The sequence below is a fragment of the Agrilus planipennis genome, unplaced genomic scaffold, assembly GCF_000699045.2.
Source record: "Agrilus planipennis isolate EAB-ADULT unplaced genomic scaffold, Apla_2.0 scaffold9, whole genome shotgun sequence".
NCBI lineage: Eukaryota > Metazoa > Arthropoda > Insecta > Coleoptera > Buprestidae > Agrilus > Agrilus planipennis.
The window spans coordinates 2,810,182-2,833,714 of NW_020442467.1; the positions used below are offsets into that span (position 1 = coordinate 2,810,182).

Below are 23,533 nucleotides of genomic sequence, written 5' to 3' on the forward strand. Positions count from 1 at the left end.
TGTTAATTTCATTGTTTTAATCTCTAATTAATACTTATTTATGGAATTTTATGGTTTCATTGGATCTCCATTCATTTGTGCACCTATATGCACAACAATATTTAACCATTTCAACTAATTACTTTAAAAAACCAACAAAATTAACAACACAACCTAAATAACACCTTTATTTACGACGCAGACAGATAACCACCCCACAGCGTCTGACCTCGTCTAACACTTGGGATCATCTTTCTCAACAGCTTCCCATAAGCGAGCTCATCCCAGTGTTCCCTTTCACTTCAATGGTGGTCATACTCTTGTCTTATCTATGCTCTTGTCTATGCACATAGATAATGTTATTACCCTTTGTATATCTATTATCTATGGTCATAACCATATTTCCGTGCTGTGTTTTCTCTTCGATGGCTTTTTTAAATAATACTTTTCGTTTTTCTTTATTTCTTCCTTAAAACATTTTTATGGTACTAGTTATCAGAAATATATTTTGCAAATGATTTTATGGTCATTTTAATTAATATTTTTATTTGTACAGTTTAAAGCTACCATGTCAAATAAGGTTCCTGAAATCGCCAAAACATCAGTTTTGGTTAAATCTTGTGATTTTACAGATTTAAAAACAATCGTAAAAGGTTACGATGAATGGGAAAAAGGAGTTGATTACCGCTCAATACTGAAATCATACATAAACTGTGGTTTTCAATCAACAAATTTAGGTTTAGCTATTGAAGAAATTAATAAAATGATACAATGTAGAAAAGAACCACTTCCTTCTGATACTTGCATCAATGAAGAAGACCCTTTTATTGCAATAACAAATAACTGTACCTTATTTTTGGGGTACACTTCCAACATTGTTTCAAGTGGATTGCGAGAAACATTAAAATTTCTAATAAAAAATAAAATGGTAAATAATTTTCATATTCTTTAGTACTGAAAATTATATAGCTTAAAGTATTACAGATTGATTGTTTAGTTACCACGGCTGGTGGCATTGAGGAAGATTTTATAAAATGTTTAGCTCCAACATTCATTGGTGATTTTAATTTAGATGGTGTTATGCTTAGAGAAAAGGGAATCAACAGAATTGGCAATTTATTAGTACCAAACAACAATTATTGTAAATTTGAAGATTGGGTTTTGCCAATTTTAGATGAAATGGTTAAAGAACAAATGGAAAACAGAATTGTTTGGTCACCAAGCACAATTATAGCAAAGTTAGGTGAAAAAATTAATAATGAAGAAAGTATTTATTATTGGGCTGCTAAAAATAAAATCCCAGTGTTCTGCCCTGCTTTAACTGATGGAAGTTTGGGAGATATGATATTTTTCCATTCATTTAAAAATCCTGGACTTATTATTGATATAATCTCAGGTAACTTTTTGTAGTTTAGGAAGTCCTAAACTTATTAATAAAGAAATCAGTAAGGGTAGTCTATGTATGTATTTATTGCACTGTAACAACTTAAGTAGTACCTTTACCATAACAAATAAGTTTCAGGGTTGTCAGCTTTTCCAATAATGGAGAATAAAGAGATAAATCTTTGAAGGATCTTTGCCGAGATTAAAGAATATAATTTGAATACACCTTACATAGAACTTACCCCCTGTTGGATCTAAATCTTTATCGGAAAAGCGGATAACCGCGAGCGTCGTTTGTACTGTACTTGATCCTATTTAATCGACTTCAAAAAGGAGAAAGCTCTCGGTTCGTTACGCGATTATTTCGCCTATTATGAATTGATTTTGGTGATTGTTTTTTTGTTTGGTAGGTAATACTTTAGAAGTGTTCCTATATAAATTTTAGCGAAATTGTTCAGGACTTTTTGAAAAAATTAACAAATACAAAAAATATTTTTATTTTTTTTCCTTTGTATACGCTTAATGGATCTTCTTTGAAATAAGTGTAGTTTCGGCCAGTTAAGCATTTGCTGAGAGTCTGTAAGGTTATACAATAAAATACGGTTTAAAATTAAAATAAAAGGTTAAAATTTTGAGTTTTTTCAATGCAATGTTCATCTAAAATGAAGTACTCTAATAGAAGTTCGTTTAAATTCAGTCAGTATTTATCTAAACATCTTAAATATTAACGGTTCGGGTATTCAGAATAACTTCAGTAAGTTTTTAAATTTGGGGGTCTGAAGGGAATTATGACCCTCTTGTATAGCATCTCAGTATTTTGCAGCTGTTCAAATGTTGTATATAAGTATAATTAACATTTACATTATACTTTTCAGATTTGAAACGTCTTAATATGATGGCTATCAACGCTAAACATACTGGAATGATAATAATTGGAGGAGGGGTTGTAAAACACCATATATGTAATGCTAATTTAATGGTAAACGCATTATTTAAAAACCGCTTTGTTTTATAATATCAGTTTTTATAGAGAAATGGAGCAGATTATTCAGTATTTATAAATACAGCATCAGAATTTGATGGTAGTGATGCTGGGGCAAGGCCAGATGAAGCAAAGTCGTGGGGAAAAATAAAAAAAGAAGCGAGTCCCGTGAAGATATATGCTGAAGCAACTCTTGTTTTTCCTCTAATAGTTGGTGAAACATTTGCCAAAGATTTTCACGAAAATAATAATAATCAAAAGTTACAAGTGTAAAGATAAATAAAATTACTTTTTACCTTTAAACATATATTTGCAATAAAAGGACATATGAAAGTACAAACTTAATTTACTCAGCTGTATTATTTTTTTAATTTTATCCTTAACATATGAAAAGTATTATAGTAACTGATAATATACATCATACTTTCTGTTTTGAAAGTTCGACGGCCTTATTTAAAATGATTTGTATGTCCATTGGAGGAAAATTCTGGAGTAATTTTAAACAACTAGGGAAATCTCCAGAAAGAAGTTGATTTCTCAAAATGCTGAAAGAATATAATTTAAAAAGTTAATAAATAAATAATAATTTACGTACATTATCATGGCACAGCAAATGTAAATGAGAAAATCGAACCTATTTTCATCAGAAAATAGTGAATCCCAAATTCTTAAAACGTCCGGTAAAGGGAATTCTTGAGATAAAAGTAACGTTAACCATCTGAAACTATAGTATTGAGGCCTTAATTCAAGTTGTTGAAACTTTAGCCAAATATCCAAATCGCTGTTTTTAAGTTGAACTAATAATCGAGACATCATGCTATTTATACCACAGTCCGTTTCATCTAAACTTTTTATGAAAAAGTCTCTTATTTCTGACATTAGATTTGTGAAACAGAAAAAACTATCAGCTTCGGCATACTCTACAAAAAATATAGTAACTTAATATTTTTCCACAATCAAATGTGGTGCAAATAAACACACAACAATTAAAATTAATACCTGGTACTGAAATTCACAGGTTCATCACAGAATTTAAAATCTAATACAATAAATACTGACCAAAAATTACAAATTAAATAGTGTTTATATACTTTTTAGAGAGCACATTTGATTAAATGCATTTTCAAATGGCTTCATTAAAATACAATAGACTTTAACAAATTAAAAACATTGAATTATAAATATTCTGCTATACAAAACTAACTCCTTCATTTTACTTTAAAAGCTTGTTCTTAAATCGTGCATTTGTTATTTGTCTGCAAAATTTACTAAATCTCTATAATGTATTTTTAATTGACACTCTTTATTAAATTACATACCTCTGTAGTTGGGATCAGGATCTGATGCAAAAGCATAGTAAATTGGGCCTAATATTTCATTCATTCCTTGCACATAACTTTGACCTGGATTCAATTTTGCATATAGGAATAGAATTCTTTCTACCACCTCCCAATGAGCCTCTTCGCCTTCTGCCATTGGTGCGTAATCTTCGTTAGCTTTTTTCAACGACAGGGCTATCTAAGAATAACTTATGTCCCAATGACTTGTTAAGAAAAGTACACCTTTTAAATAATGAGAAACAACACAAACGAAAAAAGTTATATTTCCAGTTTTTATTTAGCTTATGCATTTAAATATTGATTAGTAGCACATGAAATGTCTATTTAAATGTTTATGTTTTAATTGACTTATTTTGACCTAAGAAAGGCTACTACTATAAAAAATACCTACTTTGAAGTATATTGGAATATAAAAAACTTACCTGCTACTCTTCAGAAGGCAGTAAAATTTTTATTTTTTTTAAATATTTTCAAATTAAAAAAAAACAGTGTGACTATTCGCCAGACACGGCTATGGGAAAATATTAAAGATTCAATTTACCATTTTACCCATGTTGTCACTTATAATACACGGATTTCACGGGCCTCATTTTTACGTTTCCAAAACCGTGGCCGTTACTGGTTGCTAGGAGGACATACATCATAATGCCTGATAGTAGAGAACAACTCACTTCGTTCTTGTTGTCTTTTTCTACTGTAACATAACCGAACTATTTTTTTTATCAACTTATTAGGATCATAAGGTTATGGTAGAAAAAGATAACACGAACGAAATGACTGACGCTTTTACCATGACCTATGCTCGTGTTTCATATGTGACAAATAGTCACACCTTTAAACCATTATTGGTTAACAAAACTTATTGTTTACTTACCTTTGTAATTCCTAATCCTTTTCTTTCAACATTTGCACTTTTAAGAACACTAAACTCTACTCGTCTGTGAAGCCTCTTTGCATCCATACTATTAACAATTTGACTGCAAGGAAAGTCAGTTGGTTGTTGAAAAAATGAAATGTCCGGACATAACCTTCTTACATCTTTATCAATTTGCAGTAGGACTTCATTATCTTTAAAAAACGTTTGCCACATACTATCAGGATTTAGACTTAAAGGATGATCTCCTTCAGAACACTGACTTCCAGGTATAATAATCATTTCATCTTAAAAATAACATAAGTGAAAATGATACGTTACTTTTGTTTTTTTAAATTTACCGATAAAATGATTGTACAGCTCTCTTTTTTGAGCTAAAAATGCTGTCCAGCTTGCTCTTTCAGGGGGAAGATAATTTAACAAAAGCCTCCAACATATAGCTCTTTTTCCTTGATCATCAGGAATCCCTATAAATTTATCATGCAAATACATTCTTCAATCTTCATAAATAACTAATCATGCTTTATATCTCACCTACCATTAAATGCAAGCTCTTTCAATTTCTTTATATCAATTATGTCATTTTGCAGTATATCATCAAACCCTCGGAGTCTAAATATATAAAATGAGTACAGGTTGTGAAAAATGAAATTGCTTTATATATTTTACCTTGCTTTGTATGCCATGCTACAAGCTTTTCTCCTATTTTAAATATATACATATATTAGTATATGATTATTATTAATAATTACCCAGAGCAAGTGCAGATCAATGAATAAAACTTATTTTAACTTTAGTAAGACAATATTTTACACTTTTATCTTACATTAATACTTGCACTTGATGAACGTGGAATATTATACCATTACGATATTACAGTATTATTATTATATTATATAGCATTGCAGAATTGCTGTAGAGTACTGTAAAAAACGGCATTAGTTTTAATTCTACCTGATTCTACTGTGATTCTATTAAGGATAACTTATTTTCTCATTTTGCTTAATACTTATTTGATGGCTTCGTAGGATATAGACATAGACCTATGGACATAGACAAATATTGGATAGTTATCACAGACAGATCCTTACGATCATAGATTGTTATGATCTGATCTGATCTGAATTGCCTTGTTTAAACAAATTATAGATCTATGTCATTGATTAAATACAAATTATTAAAAGTGAGGAGAACAGTGACCAAGACAAATTTGTAATAATAATAATGGCTGAAGCATCGACGTTTACTAATGGACATGCCGTAGCGGTAAGAATTATGGTACAACAAAAGAAAGAGATGGAACGAAGTTTCGGACAATATCCATCTCTCTCATGATGTGCGTACGCGTGTCATGAAAGAGATAGCACTAGTCCGAAACCATACCCCATCTCTCTCACTTTTCGGGCCAAGAAATTATTACAACGACATACGGCTAAGGCACGTCCATTAATATATGTCTATGACGTCCATTAATGTATGTCTATGGGCTGAAGATACTGTTTGTCTATGGATACTGTATTACGCATAGATTAGAGGTATTACGCATTGAATTGTGGGTAGCTCAGATGTCAAAAGTTTACTTATTCATAACAAAAATAGTTTTGTGATTTTATGTGAACATCTGGAAATTTCTAAAAAATTTACATCAAATATAAAAATATAAAGACTAATGTTATAAAGTGAATTCTTTTTTGGTTATATTATAAAATCTCTGGAGAGTCATACGACAGATGGAATAAGACTATTTTACCCAATTAAAAAAGGCCATATAAATCGGTGCTTAAATGAAAGAATTGTCACTTTTAGAATTTTTATTGCAATATTTAATTCTCTAAATGTTGCAATCAAGAGGGTGTAAGCATTCGAAGCCTCTGTCGGCCCAGTCTTGCTTACTGTGTAACGATGCAGCACCTGAACCATTACTTGATATTTGTTTAGAATTCATTATTAAAAATTTGGACACAATCTGTGAATATGAACCTTTTTCGGATAATTTAAAATTAAAAGACGGAATAGCATTACCTTTAGAAATATGTGAAAAACTGCTGGCAGGATGCTTAAAGAAAAGCAAGTCTCGTATATCAAGTTTGGTGAATATATTTAAGGACAGACAAGCAACAAGACTAAGAAGAGTAAAATTAAGATATTGTAGTATAAATGATAAAAATTTAAAAATTTTACTACAACATAGACTAATTGAATTACAATTGAAGCATTGTTCTGAACTTAATATAGGTTGTTTAAAATATATAACAGCTTATGGAAACAAATTGCAATCGTTAATAATAGGTGATGATGTAAACATATTTCCTAAGGATATTTTTCGTTTAACAATACTAGATAGTGAATACTATAAAAAAGGTTATATAATTCTTGCTCATAATTTGAGGAAACTTGCAATAAAGAATGTGGAAAGACTCCATCCAGAATTTTATATGCTTCTGTTAAAACCTCTAGAAAATTTGACCCAATTAGATTTGTCAGGTTGCAGTGATTTAGCAGACCTGTCTTACACAGAACACTTAGTAAATTTAACATCTTTAACACTTTACAATGTGGACAGAATAGAACAAATGATCCCAACAATATGTAAATTAAAAAGTTTAAAACATCTGGATATATCCAACTCTAAAGAAGAAAACAAAAAATACGAAAATGCTACACAGTTGCTTACCACTTTAGTGGAAAATTTACCAAAGCTAACATCACTGGATATATCAGGAACAAATTTGGCTGGAAATGGGGTTGCTCAACTACGAGAATGTGTGTCGGATACTGTGCTTGCTTCGGATATCCCAGGATTAGAAAGCAGAGTACGAAATCCGTTTCAATTCCTAGGATTATACAACACATTGTATGATGCATGTTTAAGACATGACATTCCAGCTAAATTGGTAATTTTTATTATTGTCTTTTTACTCAGTAAATATTATTATTTGATAGCACCAATTTTAAGTTTTATTTTTCCCTAGTCTATTTTCTAAACAAATTATTGAAGAGTCTTTTGGTTGGAAATTTTATTGCCAAATAAACCAATTTTCCCGACTATTTTTTGTTGCTTAATATAGTTTTAAAAATCATTTGCAATAGTTTATTTTAAATGTACTTACACTTAATATGTGATTAATAATAAGAATATATGTAAAGTACGGGAGTTAAATTTATTAGAGCAATCCTTTCTCATTACGGAATTGATTGCAAACTTTTTATTTTAAAAATATGGCTTATTTATTTATGGGCGAGCATATGGAGTGTAGTACCTATTTTAAAAGTAATTTTTTGGTACACAAAAAATAAATTCTGACAAAATTCTATTTTATTGCAGGTGTCTGGTAATGCTAACGAAGAGCAAGTAATGATAGCAGCACATGCTTATATAGACCGACCTGAAATGTTGCAAAATGTCTTGAACGAACTTTTTCATTTGTTCCGTTTCGAAACATGTCAGCATGTGGGACAAGCTTTAAATATTGTTTTAGAAGCAATGGATCGTCACTTATCAGAAAGACATATACAGATATCTGGAAGGTTGGTTGAGTAAAGCGAAATTATTTGTTGTAATTTTTGGAATTAATATTAAAAAAGAAGTTTTTTAGAATTTAATGTGAGTTCCATTTATTTTATTTCAGTGCAACTTTATTTTATATAGTAAAAGGGGCAGGAAAAGAATTGCATGACGTCGTCAGAATTAAAAGAAGAATAATTACCACCCTGTTAAATGGAATGTTTTCCCATAGGTTGGATGATACAATGATGAGAAATGGTTGTCTTACCCTTTGCCAATTTAAAATACCGCAAGATGTTGTAAGTATTTTTGTTTAGATAAATAATCTACTCTTAACTATCTTCCTTTAGGTTTTTGAATATGAACGACTAGTTGAGATTTTGTTACATTCTGTTCATGGAATGCAACCAGAAAGTTTTGTTCAGCGAATAGGGATTTACCTATTGAATTCCTTAGCATGTCAAGTTGATGGACAGCAAAAAGTCAAACTGGGAGAATTAGGAGCGATAAATGTATGCTTCACTTTTCATATTAGACTAGAAATTATACAAAAAAGCTATTATATATGCCAAAAGTATTGCACTTCTATCAAAACAAAAAAAAATCATGCGTCTTTCAGACCTGCCTATGATAGGGTTCTGTAACGAATTTAAACTAAATTACAATGTAGGGTATAAAGGGCGAGGCAACTCATGCAAAATGCAATTTCGTAAAAGAAATACCATATAAAAAAGTTTGTGTGTTATTACCTTAGAGCATAAATACTTAGAGACAGTTCATCTTTTGTATCTGTTCATACAGATGTATGTACTTACACAAGACTACAAAAACATCGAGGGAAAACAAGAATTATAATAGGCTTTTTTCTACCAAGAATTCGAATGAATTAGAGTTTCTAATGATTAATCACGATATAAGACGAAAAGTAAAGATTAATAATATTTTTAGTCAATAAAATCGGAAAATAAGGTATTTAGTCATGTGACAGTCAAAACCAATCAGAGACTGTGACGTCACGCCGTGTGAAACACCATTGTAGTTGTTAACATTTTCCTTGATTAGAACAGTTACTTGACAAATCTTTCGTTTTAAGCAATTTATGTGAAGTTATTATAGTTGTTTATAATTATATCTTGTAACTTAAGTATAATTCGCCATGGAACCCTTGAATTTTTTGATGAACAATGAGCATTATGCCTCCTTGCAAGTTTTAGCCACTTTTTCAGTATTTGTTCATTCTTGGGAACATATACGTATAAATACTTTTTTTTGCGTTTTTATAGTGGTGCTTTTACACTAGGACACTATACAGTACTTATAATACGAGGAATTAATTTCTAATTCAATAAAACTAACAACTGTGATACATATAAACGATCTGTTTAGAACGGCGGGATGTCACTTAAGACGCCATGACAGTTTGAATGTTTTCGAGGTAAATTTAATTTTTGAAAACGTAAAATACGTAAGGTAAATGTTAGATTTTTGTAAAAATACACATTTTTTGAGTAAAATGTTAATGTACAGCCTTAACCAATTTTTCAAATTTAGTCAACTAACCTATTATATTACTTGATTTTGGCATATTACTCTTAAATAATGGATAAGTTTCATAACAAAGATTTGAGTTGCTTTGACAAGCGGTTTATTAAGCAGAGTCAATTATATATTTTAGTCAATTTACCTTATTGTGTTTACGTTTCGGCTCCTTTGTTTTGGACAATACAATTGAATATAAATAACTAAGGCGTGAATGTGAACTAAAATTAAATTTTATCACAGTTGTACAGATGTAAACATATTCGGATGTTTTGTCTGTATAACTATGATAAAATTTAATTTTAGTGTACCAAGAATTTGTACTGCAATTGTATTTGTATTTTTTAATGAATGCAAATATAACAAAGTAATTTGTGGTAGTGACCGTGAAGAAGAACACATAAATGCGGCCGGGAAGGGAGTGTCAATCAGGCCGCGTTAGAAAGAGAAGGAATGATGCAGTAGTATCTTCAGGTACTTATGCTCTAAGGTTATCACACACAGCTGAAGAGGATACTTTTCACACTAAGTTAGTTCAATGATGTAGAACATATTCTGAAATTAATGTGTCTTTAGACAAAATTAAGCAAATAAATGATGTAGAAGGTCAAAAGAAAAAGAATAACAATTTAAGGTTGTTAATTTAGTCAAACTCTATTGAGCAAACACTATAAAGAAGACAGTTAGGTTGGTTTGATCGATACTGGTTTGCTATGAGACTGTAAAGTAGTGGGATGCTATCTAAACTATGAAATAATTTCCTTTGATCCGAGTATTTTTTTATGTTCTTTGGCCGTTTAATAATAAAAAAAATTCTTCGGTTATTTTATTACAAAATTGATATCGGAAATAGCTCAAATCCCAATGCCAAAACATGACCTAAATGTTCGAATTACTTTTCGGTAACAACAAAGTTACCTCCGTTAGTCGTTGAAGTCGCTCTACAACACTGCCAAACTTTTTCTTGATTCTAATTACAAATTTTTGAGAATCTAAAACTGAAAATTTGCAATTTTTAACCTCTTCAGGAGACCTTGAAAATCAAAAATAAGTAAGAATTTTTTGTTTTGAACTCTACACGTGATTGCAAAAAAAATTTTGAATGTGAGCAGTCAAACTTTAACATGGCATAACAACTGAAATACTTGTAAAATTTTGTCAAGTATTTTTAACGTTGTCTAGTTCAACGGAAAACATTTTGTTGCATGCTTAAACAGTTGTAACAATTACACTACGTTTGGTAGCTTTCCTTAAATAAAACAATTTTTCAGAAAATGATTTCATTAATATCGGAACGTTTAGAAAGAGGTGTTTGCGACGATGTGTTAGAAGTTGCTTGGTCCACAATGTGGAATGTTACTGACGAAACTCCGCCAAATTGTAAAAAGTTCCTCGAGAACAAAGGAATGGAGTATTTTTTAAGATGTTTGGAGGTAAGTACTGATGAAATGCACAATTACATTTCTAATTTATTATTTATATTAAAATACAGAGTTTTCCGGATAAAGAAGAACTTCTTCGAAACATGATGGGCCTCTTGGGTAACGTAGCGGAAGTAAAAGATCTACGTTACTATTTGATGACTCCAGAATATGTTTCGGTGTTTTCTGACCTCTTAGATTCATATAGCGACGGAATTGAGGTGAGTTATAACGCAGCAGGAGTGCTTTCGCATATGGCTTCTGATGGACCCGAGGTTTGGACTATTACATATCCAACTCGTGAAATGGTACTTCGACGTATGGTAGTGGCTATTGAAAGGTGGGATCTCGGTTCCCAACGAAATATCAACTACAGGTCTTTTGAACCCATCTTACACTTGGTGAAAGTTTATGATACGCCTGAATGTCAACACTGGGCTGTTTGGGCTTTGGCCAACCTCACTAAAGTGTATCGTAAGTAAAACATAAGAAAAGCAGTGAAGGGGAATGTGATGTATTTTTTTGTATTTGCGTCTATTTAATGTGACTTTTCATTTTTTTTATATATTTTAATAGCAAGAATTATTTTCATATTAATTCCTTAGCAGTATTTGTAATACTTTCACTCTTTAAATTATAAAGAAATAGTATATTACCTACCAAGGGAAAGAAGTGGGCTATCACAGACAAGTGATTGCCCAATTCACACATGGTCTGTAATAGCCCACTTACTTCCCGAAGTGCGTATACTATTTCTTGTCACATTTGTGCAGAAAGTTCGTCACTTCAGCTATTTATTTATTTGATTAAGGATCCATGTTAGTTGACAATTGTCAAACCAATCAGCCGTTAGAGTACAATGCTGCCACTTTAATTTTTAGAGTTTCAATAGGTATTATATGTAGATATATATGAATTAGTCAGTTTATTTTTAAAAATATAAGATAGAAAGTAATTAAAAAAATATAATGAAAAAATATAGAATAAACATTTTGTAATAAATGAATTATGATGATAGGAAATAATGAAAAGTAGTTATCCATTAATTATTGTCATCTTAGGAGTCGTCCACACATAAATATACAGTTTGCAATTTTTTTCCCCGGTCGACATTTTGATATAGTCTCGTTCTGATCAGTGGCATCAGACTAAATAAAAAAAACATGTCAATTTAAGTTGTTTTCTCATCATATGTGTTGTGAACGAAATGGCAGCTGCACAAACTCGACAGAATCCTATATGTACACATGCACACATTTTGTTATATTCTAATTATTTATACAATCAGACGTCAAATTTTGTTTAATTATTATTGAAGACTTCAATTACACCATTAATTGTACAACTTAATTCGAAGTAGTTTCTGAGATATTTTAATTTCTTTCTCATTCTCACATTTTGGAAATTAAGACAATATTATGTGTTATAGCCGAAAAATATTGTACATTAGTGGAAAGTGAAGGAGGCCTATTATTGCTTGAAGAGCTAATGAATCATCCTGCTCCTCCATTCAAAGTGAAACAATTAGCAAGGATTGTCCATGAAAATTGCCGACAATACAGAGCACGTAATAGCTGCGAATCATTATTAGATGGCTGAAAGGTGGAGTATTTATTCATTTAAATTTAATCTTTTTTTCTCTCTTTATATTTTGCTGTTTTCAAAATTGTGTTCATTAAAATTAAAATATGCACACCAGTATTTTAATCAGTTTCTAAGTTTAATGCATTTTTTATATCTTTCTTTGTATTTCTAGGGAATAACAGTTGCACATTACTAATTAGAGCAGCAAAAAAAGTATATTTTATTTGTTGATTTATTTTAACTTTTTCACCGCCTGTCGATTAGAAAATTAAAGAATCCTACAATATTGTGGGAACGTCGCGAAGAATAATATTTTTATACAAAGTATATTCTCTTTTTTCAGACATAACAAATGGGGTATATAAAAAATCGTCATTGTGTTTTCTGCGATCTGATTTTTAAATACTCACTAGTTATTTAATTATGTTACTTAAGGATTGTTTTGTACATAAGACTTCGAAAAATGCTTTAAGTAACTTTGCAAATACGTTTTATCAAGCCGAACGCGTATATTGTAATACAAAAAAAATAAAACGTTTATATCGTGACCAGTAGAGATTGCAAAATATTGTGGTAATTTTTGTAGAGTGAAGAAATACCTTGTATGTAATGTGATAATTTTGAAGAAACGAATTTTAATTGGTGTACAGAGCTTTTAGCCATCAATAGTGTAATAAGCGAGATATCAGTTTTAATCTACTACACCTCCTTTTGTTTTTCGAGTTGATAATGTACTTGGAAATTACGTTTAATGTGTACTACCAGATATTGTAAATATTGATAACCAAATTATATTGTTTAAAATTTATTGTAAAAATGCAATTATTAAACGGTTAAAATGCTTTTTATTCTTAAAAATGCGGTTTCTTTTTTATTGTCATATGTATACCTTGCAAAAAAAAATAATTTGTAAAATTCGCACCGTTTATTCATTGTTCATTCTGAAGAAAAATAGTTTTTCAATAAAAAGAAACTAAAGTTATTATACATATTTATTAGACGTTTGCAAAAAGATATTCGGGTTATTGTCAAATCTAGCGTAGGTAAATTTGTCCCTCAACGCTTTTTATTTTTTATTATTAATAACAATCACAACCTCTTAATTCATTAAACATTCATTACAAATAACTAAAGACACTATCAATTTTTCCTAGTTTTTGAGAAGTTAGTAGTCATTTCTAGTAAGAGAATGGTTTTCCGTATTAACAATACTTGTCCCGGAAACGACTCCCGTATTAAAGATCAAATAACTTCATTTGCTACTATATCAACCTAGTTTGCCTTAAGACGGATATTATGAAGATATATAAAATATGATTTAAATCCGGTTAGTACTAATATACCATTTATCACAATCTTTTTAAACTGTCCCAAGTTCTGTATGGAATTGTAATTATACTATGTTATTAAGTAAATCACTACTTAAAATAGAGATGACGCTGCTTATAAGTCTCCATTAGCTTAGGTGGAGTGTCTCCAATTATAATGGTGGTTCGCTTGGTTGGGGGAAGGGGAACATATAACCTCTCTGATAGGCCGCCATATGTTGAAGGTGATGCGTGTTTTATTCTTCATCCACTTTATTTACTGACAACTTAAGGTTGTTTCCATTATTTACGCATAGTGTAAGGGGTAAATGTCTTAAATGTGAAATTCGCGTTTGATTGTTTTTTTTGTTAGCTCTTGTTAAATGTAGTAACATTTTTTTCATTTTGGAACGAAATTCCTTATCACAGGTTGCAGCGGCAGGAAGCTGACAAGCAAAAGGCCTACGTGAAACGAAAGCCTTATTAAACCCGTTTCTCACCCTTTAAACTCACTGCTTGCATAGACATTTGTCGAATAGCACAAGTTATTCAAAACATATGCTTGGATGGAACAGAAAATAATATAAACAGAGTATCATACAAAAAGCTCTATTTTATTCACACTTACATTAGTACAATATTAAGTAACTGCATTCACAGAACAAAAAAATTTCTGTACATAAAAATATTTTGTTATAAATTTATAAGAAAAATAAATTTTCTACTTAGGCGTTTGGTTTTCATACATTTTAATGTAGGATCCAGAAGAGCTTGATATAATAGCAATAATAATAATAATAATGATGTCAATTTTTATAAATTAATGGACTAGTTAGTGAACTGCTTTATGTAATGCTCTCATGAATTTTATATAAATAAAATTGAAATATTTAAAAATAGGCTACTTCTTCAAGTACCTCCGCATTTATTAAGAAGAAGCTTCAACCTTTAATTTAAAATCACAATAAAAAGTAACCATCGAAGCTCAATTACTTCCTAATTATTTGGTAGATTTATTAATCGACGTTAGTTTTAGCCCTCTTGCAAGCATTTGTTCTTCAAAATCACGATTTTCTTCAGAATACCTAAAAACAAAATGAATTAAAATTTTAATAATAGAAAAGAAGCAAAGCAAATTTCGAAAGCAGTGTGCATACGTAATAATTTTAATTGTAATTGTCTAAACTACACATAAATACATACGACTTGTTTGCAAGAAATAAAGTGGAAAATGTACGAATATGTGCAAATCAAAGTAGATTGTAAGTATACATTATAGATACATACATTTAAATATTGAAATTCTAAGTTTCAATGTTGAGTCATTTTTATATAAATTTAGTGTGTTAGAAAATAAATTCAGTCGTGCAATTATGAAAAAAGGAAGATAAGCCCAAAACAAACACAGATCAATTAAAACAGTATTGTTGCAAAAAAGAAGAAAAATTGTCATCCAGAGACGAAGTGGACGAAGGCGAATGTATTTTGTTGTAAGAGATGCACCTTAATCTGTCTTGTTCAAGCAAAACAACTAGAGAGTCTCTTTTGGCAACAATGTCCATCATTTCGTTTATAATACTGCTCTCAGTCTTCAAGTCTTCTTTTGTTTTATGCTCATCTGAAAGCAGTATGTTTTATATTTAATTTGAATTGAAATTTAATGAGAGACTAAATTCGTTACAGTTTAATAGCAGATCAATTGAACTTTGTTGTAATAAAATAATTGTAAACCACAATTTTCTGTAAATGTAGAAGAATCAAGTTTAAGCACAGTCTACAATAATAACAAGATATCAAGGTAAAGTAATTCGTCGGTAAATTCGTCATGTAACTTTCTACAAGAAAGCACATTTAATTTTTTTGATTTGTTTAGGTATGAGAAGTTTATGAAGTACATATGTACATTTAAACGTGCGAGAAGTTTTAGTTTACCCAAGTTAATTTATGACTATAAAATATCGTTGAGTAAAGTTCAATTATCCGTAACATATGAATGTGAGAAAAGAATTTTTATGAACAATTTACCGCTTTCTAGGCGTTCTCTTAATTCCACCTGAAGTCTAGCATGTCTATCTTCCAGTTCCAATTCTTGAGCTCGAACAGTTAATTCTCTTTCATATCTTCTCAATTCATTGAGATCCCTCATAAGATCGAACCATTCCTCCAACAAATCAGATTCATCCCTTTCGTCATGACTATCGACAATTTCTCCTCTAAGTTTTTTCTCGACAAGTACACCCCGTTCTTCTAATTGTCGAGTTTTCACTTCCACTTCCTCAAGTTTCCGCTGTAATTCCTGGGCCAAACGGTGTCTAGGGAGGAGTTAGTTTGCTGTTAGTAAGTGTGTGGGTGGAGGAGAAAAGGACACAGTACATGCAGGAGTATTGGTTGGTTGATTGATTGATTATCCCAATTTCAATTTAAAGCAGATATCACAAAGCAAACATGCAAACTTACCGTTTGAGTTGAGTTTGCTTTGATGCTCTTCGATTACGAATGCTACGCCTAGCTCCAATGGATTGGTATAAAGTATCAAAAGAATTCCGAGTTAACTCTCGATGATCGAATTCCCCGTCCGAGCTTTCGTCTAATATCAATAGAAAAGGATAATCTGTAGTTGAAACATTAAATACTATTAAATATATTACCTGTTCGACATCCTGTATAATTTACAGGCAATGGAGGAATTGGAGGTGGGGATGGATCGTTTCTAGAATTCATCACATCTGAATAACTCTTACTTCTCACTGGTTCGTTATAGATTTTTTCCTGTTTAAATTAACAAATAAAAATTATAGTTTAATATTTATAAATAATTTTTACTAGTGATTAACACTTACAGTAATTATTTACGTAATTAATTAAGCATAAATAAAATAGCAACATAGATGAAACCAAAAATTTCACAGTTTTCTGAATCATGCTTCTATTCCGTATTAGATAGCAGATTAAAAATGTTTCTATTGGCTGTACCTACTAAATTACATGGAAAGCAAAAAATAAATTTTCAACGTGTATGAGAAAGATGTATCATTATCCCGAAGGACAGATGTGATACAAATTAAAACATTCAGATTGCGATGTCTGGAAGAAGTTGATAAATTTGATGAGTATTAAAAAAAAATGAGTAAGGTAGCGAAAAAAAGTTTTGAAAGAAAAGTTGAATTTAAATAAATAAGGTTATTCAGGTAAACCAAATAATTATTGTTTCTCCAAAGGCATATGAAAAACGCGAGAATGTACTTTATATAAATTATACTTTTGTTTTAAGGCACGAATGTTGTTTATTGCAAAATCTCCAAATATTTATCTTCTTTCATACATTACAATGTGATTTCTTTTCATTTAGATTGGAATTTGTCCGAAGGCAAAATTCAAGTCTCCTACATTGTACCAACGATCTACTCATGATTTTTGGAAAGGTGTACAAGAAGTGTCACACAAGCGAATTGTAAATCTTAAAAAAAAACATGCAGAAAACAAAATGTAAAATTAACAAAACATGCATATAACACCGAACAGTTAGCAAACAACTAACACGGAGAAACAAAAATCATCTTACAGCAGTATGTCTTCGGTTCAAATATGATAATGACTGAAAAAAATATAAAAAGAATTAGTAGTATTTTCAAAAGAAAACTGAAATACTATACAGATTCATTGTTTTGGTCATGCAACAGTATACTGTTGTTGTAATATTATTAAATTGTTAAATTATATGAATAATTGATTCACTTTTTATTATATAATTTTAACAGATGTAACGTTCAAAATAAATTGAATTTTTGTGATATTTTTTATAATGATAATATTTCAAAACGATCATTTGTAAAATATCTGCAACTGATATTCATGTTATTTGCCTATTCGTTAATGTAATATTTAAATTACGTACTTACACTATAATAGTATTAGATATAAAATGAAAGGACATAAAGGAGGGAACCTATTATACAACCGTGCATTACAATTTACTACCACGTTATTTGTTTGAGTAGCACGCATAGATTAATTAATCTGATATATATATGGTTGACCTAGCTTTCTTCGAGTAATCTGTGTCGTAAGCATTTAGCTAAATTATGTATTTTACAAAACAGCGAGGTTTTTGAAAAAGAATTGGTAAATTGTAAAACGTTGAAATAAGCAGCAAAATTTTACATTATGACTTGACATATTCAGATATTCTGTCGTGTGCCTAAGTATTTTATAAAACGCATATGACGTGTTTAGACTTACTGTACATAATGCTGCACCACAAACTAACACATTACAAAAAAATTTTGAAGCGATTTTTGTCTGGAACCTCATAAAAAAATCTTTTTATTGAAGTGAAACTTCTATATAGATGGGATATTACGATTTTTCTGTCACGAGAAAGCGTTACGGCCGCGTAGAGGGGGTAGACGGTTTATCGTGTGCTAAGAGGCGGCAGCGGCAGAGGGAGAGAAAGGCTGGCAGCGGCGGAGAGAGAGCAACGGCTGTATTAGATGGATATAATATATTCTTGAAATTATTTATGTAAAACTTACGTCAATTGTAATAAACGTTACGTGCCCTTTCTCGTTTTGTAAAATGCCTACCTACACGCAATTTCTGGATATGTCAATAATGTAAAATTTCGTCACTTATTAGGATGTTCTACAGTTTGCCAAATCATGTTCTAAAAGCCTCCGTCTTTTATCAAATACCTAATTTTACTATACGTGTACGATATGCATCATGAATAATGTTACCAATCTTCATTCTTTCTATTACAACTGTATGAAAGCAACTTTTCCTAATTTTCCTGAAAGTGGGGTCTTGCTAAATAGATTTTTTGGTTTAAAACACTTTTACCCTGAGAATTTAACCGAAATTCTTATAGATGTTTTCGAAAAATTAATTAAATATATACAGCACATACAAGAATTACTTGTAAAATACTCTAGGGTTTATTTAATTAGTAAACTAATATGAATTTCTTTTTTGGCGTGTGACTGGCTACCTCCTTTAATAAAATTATTAACGGACTGAATCGTTTTGAAGAACAAAATTGTCAGATTAAATTTCTACAACTTTACGAATCTGTAGGAATCTCAGGCTCTATTGTAAAATTCACTTAATCAAAGTACCTTCGATTTATCTTTCGTTCTGGAAGAAATCCTCGACAAAAAACTTTTGGAACTATTCGGCGATCCAACTTCGTCCTTTTTCTTGTTAAAAAAGTCAGAAATTAGTTTTGTAATACTTTTTCGATTCTCCAAATTATTCGATTTCTTTTTAGTTTTCTTTGTAGTTTCGTGAAGTAGATTTGGATCTGATCTACATATTCCCACACATTTTTCATCGGCTATTATGTCAAAAGATTTGCACATAGTTAAAGGTCGTGATATTTCTGAAACTGATTTAGTTCTCGCCATTTTCTCCTTGGAATTATTTTTTTTCTTTTTCAATGTATCATTGGTATAAAGTAATGAAGTAGGTCGTTCAACTTGCAGAGCTTCTTTGTCCGAAAAGTATTTTTGGCGAAGTTTTTGAAGTTTATCTTCGGGACTAAGTCCAAAGTCCTTGTCAGATTTAAGTTGTGCTCTGTGTTTAGCATCATGCTTCATTTTCTCGGCTGTTTTTTGAACCTCTTTTAAAATTTCTTGACTTTTTTGAGGGGTTTTTGAGTGAAGATCAAGTTTTTGATTATTTTCATTCAGTCCATTCTTGGTATCGGCTACGGTTGAAAGAAGCACATCAGGAGTATTGCATGAATTTTTTGATTCTTTTCTGGGGCAAACAATATCGATGGTGGCAGATTTGCATAACTGAAAAGGATTCAAAGACGTTTTATTTCGCTTTTTTCTTTCTAGTGACTTATTTTGAGCTTTCATTTTGTTAAGAACCATTTCTTGGATTAACTTTTGATTTTCGTCTCTTTCTTTTTTAATTTCTTCTTTACTATAGAGTGCTCCGGGCATTTTTAAACGGGAGGTGAATGGAAGGGGAGTGACCTCTTCTTTTAATTTCTCTTCCGCAATCGACGTTTGCTGAGGAATTGAATCACTTTTTTCCTTGCGTTTTGATTTGCGAATATCAATGGAATCGCGTACATTTCCAAAACCTATTTTCGATTGTAGACGTTGGCAGTGTTCCTGATATTCTTCATCATTCAAATTTTGTATGAAAACGTCAATTGATGCTTCCTTTTCATCCACTTGAATCGAATTTTTACATTTTTTATCCATTGCTATTTCTTCTAATTCGATAACATCATTACGTAAACTTTCCTTGGGAAATACTTCTATATTCATTTCTTGTAACTTTTCATTCGACGTGATTTGTTTAACACTTTTAGTTGGAAAAAGATATTCCTTGTCGTGTAAACTATATTCCTTTTCGGTTATATTTTTAATAGTGGAATTACTAATGCTGTTTTCATCCGTTGTTGTTTGTTCGGTTACAACTAAGTTGTCGATATTTTCACACATTGATTTCTTTTCAGGTACTTTAGTATCCGTTGTTTCTTTATGGGAGTCCTCGTTTCCAAAGAAGCAATACCCTGTATTATTATCTGTTGTTGATAAACAATTGTAATCTAACGATTGAACAACATGATGATTTTTAGATTCGATAATTTTTTTTGGAAGACTTTCGTAAATATTGAGACTGTCTTGTACTATATCGTCTTCTTCTTGCAAATGAATATAACCGTTATTTTTATGTCTAGTTTCATATAATTCACGTTCATCGCTACTACTTTCGACTCCATTGTCCATGAATTCGATACTGCCGGAGTCGGAATTATGAATATTTTTCAAACTATCAAAGAATGCTTCCTGATGTTCATTTTTATTGGTTTTGGAGCCTATCTCGTTTTTAATAGTTTTTCTGGTAGTGATGTGGTTAGGCATTTTACAACTTGAATTGAAATCGAAATCGTCTTCCAAATCGTCAGAAACTACTCCATCTCGCGCCCAATCTGACAACTCGGTTTCGGTCATAGCTGCAGTTATTTGTTCAATTAAAGAATCATGCTCAGAAGGAGTGCTACAAACTGGGGAATATTTTTTTTCATGAGATTCACTATGAAATTGTGAAAGAATATTTGTACCTAAATCCGGTAAGGTTTTTGGTTGATTCAACAATTTTTTAGATTTCATTTCGGGAACAGATTCTTCTACATTGGCTTTATCTTTGTCTTCTACAACGCATAAGCTGTCTTGAGCTATTTCTTCTTCATTGTTTGGAAGAACTTTTCCAAAATCATCATGTATCTCAAGTCGAGGAATATTAATAGTCTTGTTACCACGGTTCCTCTCGTTTTCACTTTCGGATGTTAAGCTATCAACGTATATATCATCACCAAATTTCATATTACGTTTCTTTTTTGTCCAATCAATTTGAGGAACAATTATTGGTATGTCTTTCACAGGACTACGTGGTCGACCTTCGAGTTCATGTTCAAATGCTATTTTTGGTTCTTCATTTGTAGCCTTTTGTTCTCTTTCGGTACATTTTGTTATATCTGGTTGCATTGTTAAGCAGGGTGTGTTTTTGACTAAATCTGTTTCTAAAGTTGTTTTCTCTGTCAAAGAAAGAGTGAGATCTACTAAATCTGGAGGCTTAGATTTTCCATTTTCATTCATTGGACTTGACTGTGAAAAAATTGGAGATAAAGGTGATTTTCTTTCTTCCATTTTGTTACAGAAAATTTGCATGCTAGAACTAACTTCCAAGGCAGGTTTCAGTAACTTCTGGCAATCGGAAATATTGCTATGAAATGATTTCAGTTTTGAGTCAAGAGCGGAAACACTTCCAGACTTCTGAATAGTTCCGGGACCACCATTGTCACCAAGCAAATACTTCTTTTTTAGTTCCAAACTAACTTTAGTTGCTATACCGCCGGTGCTTTGAGTGCGATTGAGAGCGTAACCCTCCGACCTAGGAAACAGTGACTGTGCAGGTGGTTTCGGTAACACTGGTGAAGGTACAAGAGGTGTGAATTCCAGTTCGATGCCTCGGTTTTTCTCGTGCACTTTCGTTTTACTACCGTTTACAGGAATTTGTAACATGCCAGACTTAACCTGTACTTTTTTCGGTGGGACGTGATGAGTAGCCCATCGCTTTTTATGTTTGACTTCACTGAAACTTATTGGTGGGCGCTCACGTGTAGGTGTGGGATCATCCAAAGCAAATTCAGAATCGGTGGATACTTCTGTAGCAGAATTTTGTCCTTTTCCAGACGATTCGGACGAGGTTTCATCGGAGACAATCTGCAATAATAATTATAAGAAATATTAAAAGAAATGAAAGTCATACAATAAACAAAAACAATAAGACAAGTTTGCATGCAATCTTCGTAATAGAATTTATCAGATTACTTAATAAATAATTAAATATTTTTTAGTGGAACATTGCGTTCGTAAATATAACATATTTTAGGGTGATACATTAACCTAGAATTTTTACTATTTTCTTTTTTAATTTTACGGTTTAATTGCAATTTAATAACCAGCATGGCTATTATTAAACTTAAGCGATTGCTTTTGCGGCGGTGGAAAACATGACAGACAAATGCAAGTTAATATGTATGTATAATGTTATAAGGCGTAAAACATTCACGTTGTCCGCAATGGAACAGGTTATTTCATTAAAATGCATTTGGCAGGAATTAAAAACGATTAATGACATCACTAGTTTTTGAGAAGTTAGTAGTCATTTCTAGTAAGAGAATGGTTTTCCGTATTAACAATACTTGTCCCGGAAACGACTCCCGTATTAAAGATCAAATAACTTCATTTGCTACTATATCAACCTAGTTTGCCTTAAGACGGATATTATGAAGATATATAAAATATGATTTAAATCCGGTTAGTACTAATATACCATTTATCACAATCTTTTTAAACTGTCCCAAGTTCTGTATGGAATTGTAATTATACTATGTTATTAAGTAAATCACTACTTAAAATAGAGATGACGCTGCTTATAAGTCTCCATTAGCTTAGGTGGAGTGTCTCCAATTATAATGGTGGTTCGCTTGGTTGGGGGAAGGGGAACATATAACCTCTCTGATAGGCCGCCATATGTTGAAGGTGATGCGTGTTTTATTCTTCATCCACTTTATTTACTGACAACTTAAGGTTGTTTCCATTATTTACGCATAGTGTAAGGGGTAAATGTCTTAAATGTGAAATTCGCGTTTGATTGTTTTTTTTGTTAGCTCTTGTTAAATGTAGTAACATTTTTTTCATTTTGGAACGAAATTCCTTATCACAGGTTGCAGCGGCAGGAAGCTGACAAGCAAAAGGCCTACGTGAAACGAAAGCCTTATTAAACCCGTTTCTCACCCTTTAAACTCACTGCTTGCATAGACATTTGTCGAATAGCACAAGTTATTCAAAACATATGCTTGGATGGAACAGAAAATAATATAAACAGAGTATCATACAAAAAGCTCTATTTTATTCACACTTACATTAGTACAATATTAAGTAACTGCATTCACAGAACAAAAAAATTTCTGTACATAAAAATATTTTGTTATAAATTTATAAGAAAAATAAATTTTCTACTTAGGCGTTTGGTTTTCATACATTTTAATGTAGGATCCAGAAGAGCTTGATATAATAGCAATAATAATAATAAT

The 23,533-nt window shown here is 31.1% G+C and overlaps 4 protein-coding genes across 6 annotated transcripts in view; 2 read left to right on the top strand and 2 right to left on the bottom strand.

Annotated features, from left to right (window-relative positions):
• The first annotated feature begins 430 nt into the window (after positions 1-430).
• On the top strand, positions 431-2,689 carry LOC108735531 (probable deoxyhypusine synthase). The gene is made up of 4 exons (XM_018467530.2): positions 431-907; positions 964-1,375; positions 2,238-2,341; positions 2,393-2,689. The coding sequence occupies exons 1-4, from the start codon at positions 548-550 to the stop codon at positions 2,615-2,617; spliced, it is 1,101 nt and encodes a 366-aa protein (XP_018323032.1). The 5' UTR covers positions 431-547; the 3' UTR covers positions 2,618-2,689.
• Positions 2,661-5,709, bottom strand: LOC108735529 (TBC1 domain family member 13). Of its 3 annotated transcripts, XM_018467528.2 has the most exons (8): positions 5,311-5,709; positions 5,228-5,260; positions 5,097-5,170; positions 4,900-5,025; positions 4,559-4,845; positions 3,664-3,862; positions 2,940-3,264; positions 2,661-2,889 (listed from the first exon to the last, which is right to left on the bottom strand). In XM_018467528.2, the coding sequence occupies exons 2-8, from the start codon at positions 5,242-5,244 to the stop codon at positions 2,763-2,765; spliced, it is 1,155 nt and encodes a 384-aa protein (XP_018323030.1). In that variant the 5' UTR covers positions 5,245-5,260; positions 5,311-5,709; the 3' UTR covers positions 2,661-2,762. The 3 variants fall into 3 exon arrangements, with proteins under 3 accessions (XP_018323030.1, XP_018323031.1, XP_018323029.1); XM_018467529.2 differs by lacking the exon at positions 5,228-5,260 and having other exon boundaries at positions 5,093-5,170; XM_018467527.2 differs by having other exon boundaries at positions 2,662-2,889; positions 5,228-5,708.
• Positions 5,710-6,119: 410 nt separating this feature from the next.
• On the top strand, positions 6,120-12,969 carry LOC108735516 (protein zer-1 homolog). The gene is made up of 8 exons (XM_018467501.2): positions 6,120-7,452; positions 7,884-8,086; positions 8,188-8,362; positions 8,414-8,575; positions 10,874-11,035; positions 11,095-11,497; positions 12,453-12,625; positions 12,951-12,969. The coding sequence occupies exons 1-7, from the start codon at positions 6,394-6,396 to the stop codon at positions 12,620-12,622; spliced, it is 2,334 nt and encodes a 777-aa protein (XP_018323003.2). The 5' UTR covers positions 6,120-6,393; the 3' UTR covers positions 12,623-12,625; positions 12,951-12,969.
• Positions 12,970-14,507: 1,538 nt separating this feature from the next.
• Positions 14,508-23,533, bottom strand: part of LOC108735517 (F-actin-monooxygenase MICAL3) — a 126,958-nt gene continuing 117,932 nt past the window's right edge. The window contains exons 18-24 of the mRNA XM_025981224.1: positions 19,029-22,157; positions 17,477-17,509; positions 16,563-16,683; positions 16,372-16,501; positions 15,940-16,226; positions 15,418-15,532; positions 14,508-14,999 (exon numbers count right to left, since the gene is read on the bottom strand). Of these exons, the coding sequence (XP_025837009.1) occupies positions 14,915-14,999; positions 15,418-15,532; positions 15,940-16,226; positions 16,372-16,501; positions 16,563-16,683; positions 17,477-17,509; positions 19,029-22,157 (3,900 nt within the window). The 3' untranslated portion in view covers positions 14,508-14,914. The remainder of the gene's footprint in view (positions 15,000-15,417; positions 15,533-15,939; positions 16,227-16,371; positions 16,502-16,562; positions 16,684-17,476; positions 17,510-19,028; positions 22,158-23,533) is intronic.